Consider the following 3,749-nt stretch of genomic DNA (forward strand, 5'->3'; position numbering starts at 1 on the left):
GGGGGGGGGGGGCGGCTATGGAGGGGCATGGGGCACAGGGACTGTCCTAGTCACAGAGCAAAGCCAGCTTCTGAGTTGATGCCTGGGACAGCCAGTAGGACAAAGAGGACATCTCCACTCTCCTCTTCAGAGCCCTGAACATCCAGCCGGTCACTGACTCCAGTCCTCCCTGCTCCCTGTGCTTTCGGGTTCGCGCAGTGCTGTCTCCACCACCTGATTTCCTCCCACTGAATCTCCCTGCCGCCCAGCCCCCACCCCTCAGGCCAGGTCCCTAGATGGAGGGCTCTGTCCTGCACCTGCCCCCACCAACAGGTGTATGACCTGGCCAGGTGGCACCCACCTGCTTTTCACATGCTAGTTCCCACCAAAGGTAGGACAAGCCCTGGGAATGGCTCCTCACCTGCCACCCTCCCTTCTGCCCTGGATCACGCCTAGTACACATCCCTACCTGCTTTTTCGTCCATGATCTGAAAGCACCATTGAGAATTTTAGCTCCTTGGACTAAATGAGGGGGCAGCTGCTTCCCAGACTTGTGAGAACCTGGGGGAAGATAGATGGGTTTGCTCAGGAGGGTGTCCACTCTCACCTGCCGCCTGCAGGTGACTTAAAGCCCCAGTGGTGGGGGACGCTCAGGGCCAGACCTTTCAGAGGCCTCTGCCCACTGCCACCTGCCCAACTGCCAACGGTTCCTCTTGGAACCTAGGGGATGCCCACTTAAGATGCCCTGCGAGGGGCAGGACTGGCCTTCCCATTGTCTACACACCTGGCCCCTTATGCAGGTGGCCCGGCTCCTCCCTCCACCTGGCCCCCAGCCTGCATCAGTGAGGGGCCACAGTCATGCCCCAAACCAAGCATCCCTAGATGCTTTCTGATTCCCACCCTCACACTGCCCCCTGCATAGCTAAAGGATGCCGGGCAGTGGGCCCAGTTCCCACTGGGGTGGCTCAGGGCAAGCACCACCACAAACACACCCTTGGGAGCTGGAGCCAGCCCCAAACAAAACAGAGCATTCCCCCTTCAGGCAGAGAGCTCAGCATGGAGGCAGAGCAGCCCCGAGCTCTGACACCACCAGGTGACCATTTGTTTGGCCTGTGGCAAATCCCTAGGTCCTCTCAGCTCTGGGGCTGCTGAGCTGCCAGCCCCTTCACACAGGAAAGCCTGAGGCAGAGAGGCAGAGGCAGCTCAGAGAGGCCCAGCTAGTCAGCGGTCACCCTGGTCAGGCTGTCCCAATGTCCCCAGGGTGTGACTCCACTCACACTACTCCCATACCATCCCCCTGGCAAGAGGCCCCTAGGACAGGGCACTCGCCCTGCCAGGGTGGAGCACAGGGCTTGAATTTAGAGAGCGATGGAAGAATTTCACTGAAACTTGGCCAGCCCAGGTTAAGAACCATTTTCAGCTTTCTCATCTCAAATTAGAGCCAAAGTGCAAAGGAGTCCTGATACGGTGGTCTCCACTCAGCTCTTACGGGAACACAAAACAGCAGCTTCCTGGAAGGGTGGGTGCTGCTGAAAAAGGAAGCTCTCCATGAAAGTAAATGCTCCTCCTGGGTCCCTCACCCGGCTGCAGAAAGTCTGGTGACCTGAGCAGGGGTTGGCCACCAGGAGCCAAACGCTGATCCCGAAGGCATGGCCTGGCAGGGCCCGGGATGGAGGGCCATGCCCACAGAGGGCACGGACCCAGTGGAGCCCACCCCTTCCCACAGGCCTTCCACAGGGGACTCTGGCATGCACACCCACCCACCCACAGTACAGCAGGGATGCTGCAGGGGTCCCTGCAGGCCTCTCAGCATCCCAACTGAGCCCTGTCAGTAACCACACAAGGCCACAGGAACCGAGCAGAACACACACCAGGTCTGGGAACATGCGGCCAGTGCTCTTTTTGTAACACCAGATGACCCTGCAGGCAGGAGTCCAGTCCAGCCCCACAGCACACAGACAGGAAAAGCAAGGCCCATGAGCTAAGGGGACTAGCTCAGGGCCCATGAAGGCATCGCTCAGCCTGTTCCCCAGGGCCCAGCCGCCCTGCTGCATGATGGCAGAACTGTTACCACTCCCCGGTGTCCCTGAGCTCCGCACGCAAACGAACTGTCCAGAGCCGCAGGCTGAGACGCTGACCAGGGGACGTACTTTTGAACGCCTCCAGCAGGTGCTTCCCCATGTACCAGCAGGCAGTTTCGAAGTTGGGAAACTGAGTCAGACTGCCCAGTTTCAACCTTCTTTCCACTTCGTATGCTCTGGAAGCCATAGCAAAGAACTATTCAGTGCATTAAGCCCTGAGCAGGCAATGATAAAGGAAGGTGAACCCACACTACGACCAGAGGCCACACCTAGGCCATGACCGCTCAGGCCTCCCTTCTGGGCCCTACGCGGTGAGGTGGACCAGAGGAACACATCAGGATGAGCGCTTCGCGTTAAGGGCAAGCCCCGTGGGCCGCGGCTTCTAGAGCTCTGGGTCAGTGCCCAAGGAGAAGGCAGCTCGGCCTTTCAGCTCACCCCAAACCCACTACAGTCCCGAGGCTGTCCAGTGACCAGGCACCTCAGGGGCCCTGGTAAGATCACGGCCCCCCTCCTCCTTCCTCCCCACCACCCAGAGGCCCAGCCAGGACTCAGAAGAGGTATCATCACACCGATGGTGGGGACCCCACCCAGCAGATCCTGGGAGTCAGGTGTGGCCCTACCTCATCTGCATCTCCACGCTCAGGCTATGCAGGAAATGTCCCGCGAAGGCCAGGCAGTCCACAGGTGTAAGTGTGGCATAAATCCAGCCTGGGAAGACAGGGATGGGGCTATCTCTTAACAATGTTCTCATGCCAGGCTCTTGGCAGCTACCAGGCCTGACTCCTGCCAGCCCTTCCTCTGTGCCCCCATCCACCCGGGGCCCCCTGGAAGGTGCTCTGGCCCTGGCTTCCGTGTAATGAGTGGGTGGGCCCTCCCAGAAGGACAGACTGTGTCCGAGCTCACAGTCTATTCTATCCAGTCCTGTATGGTGCAGACAGGGAAACTGAGGCCCAGGAGCCAAGGGGACTTGCTCAGACCCACCCCAGGGTCGGGCTGCCTGGCATCCCTGATCTCCACATACAGGGGTGGAAAGAGACAGGCAGAGTTGCCACACCTCCCGGGAGAGCTGGGTTTGTCCCTACAGACTTTGGGAAATAACTGTGATTATAGGAAACAAGGGTAGGGACTAGATCAGGAAGCACTCAGAGGCACATAAATCAGTGGAAATGTGAGGGCCTCCATATACGACAATTAGAAAATCTGAACACTGACTGGCTATTTGGTGATACTAAGGAACTGTTAACTGTTCATTTTTAAAGTGTGATGACAGTATTGTAATTATGTTATTTTTAAAAGGAAACCTTACAGATACGGTGAAATATTTATGGGCGAAGCAACATGACGTCTGTAAAGGGCATTTATCTGCTCATGTCACGTTTCCTCCTTCTGCATATGTTTGAGATGTTGAGATCAGCAAACACCATCTCTGACAGTGTGGCTGCGCTCTATGGGCTGGGCTCTTGGGGCCCCATGCGATCCCATGTGCCTGGCCTCTGTGAGCACAGCCAGGCTGGAAGCTGCAGGGGCTCATGGCCCCGAGGTGGCCCGAGAGGTGACCACAGAGCAGGACTGACCCCAAGGCAAGGCAGGAACAGCCAGGGCATGACCTCCCCTGGCAGACGTCAGAGGTGGGAGACACAACATGGGGATAGGGCACTCACCCGAGGGGATGAAGAGCGGCTGGGCCCG

At 58.2% G+C, this 3,749-nt stretch overlaps 1 protein-coding gene across 1 annotated transcript in view; it reads right to left on the minus strand.

Annotated features, from left to right (window-relative positions):
- PHF2 (PHD finger protein 2) overlaps window positions 1–3,749 on the minus strand; it is a 92,897-nt gene that overhangs the window by 15,835 nt on the left and 73,313 nt on the right. The window contains exons 8-11 of the mRNA XM_007468158.1: window positions 3,722–3,739; window positions 2,681–2,768; window positions 2,130–2,236; window positions 449–540 (exon numbers count right to left, since the gene is read on the minus strand). Coding sequence (XP_007468220.1) covers window positions 449–540; window positions 2,130–2,236; window positions 2,681–2,768; window positions 3,722–3,739 — 305 coding nt within the window. The remainder of the gene's footprint in view (window positions 1–448; window positions 541–2,129; window positions 2,237–2,680; window positions 2,769–3,721; window positions 3,740–3,749) is intronic.

Source organism: Lipotes vexillifer, unplaced genomic scaffold (assembly GCF_000442215.2).
Source record: "Lipotes vexillifer unplaced genomic scaffold, Lipotes_vexillifer_v1.1 scaffold466, whole genome shotgun sequence".
Lineage (NCBI taxonomy): Eukaryota > Metazoa > Chordata > Mammalia > Artiodactyla > Lipotidae > Lipotes > Lipotes vexillifer.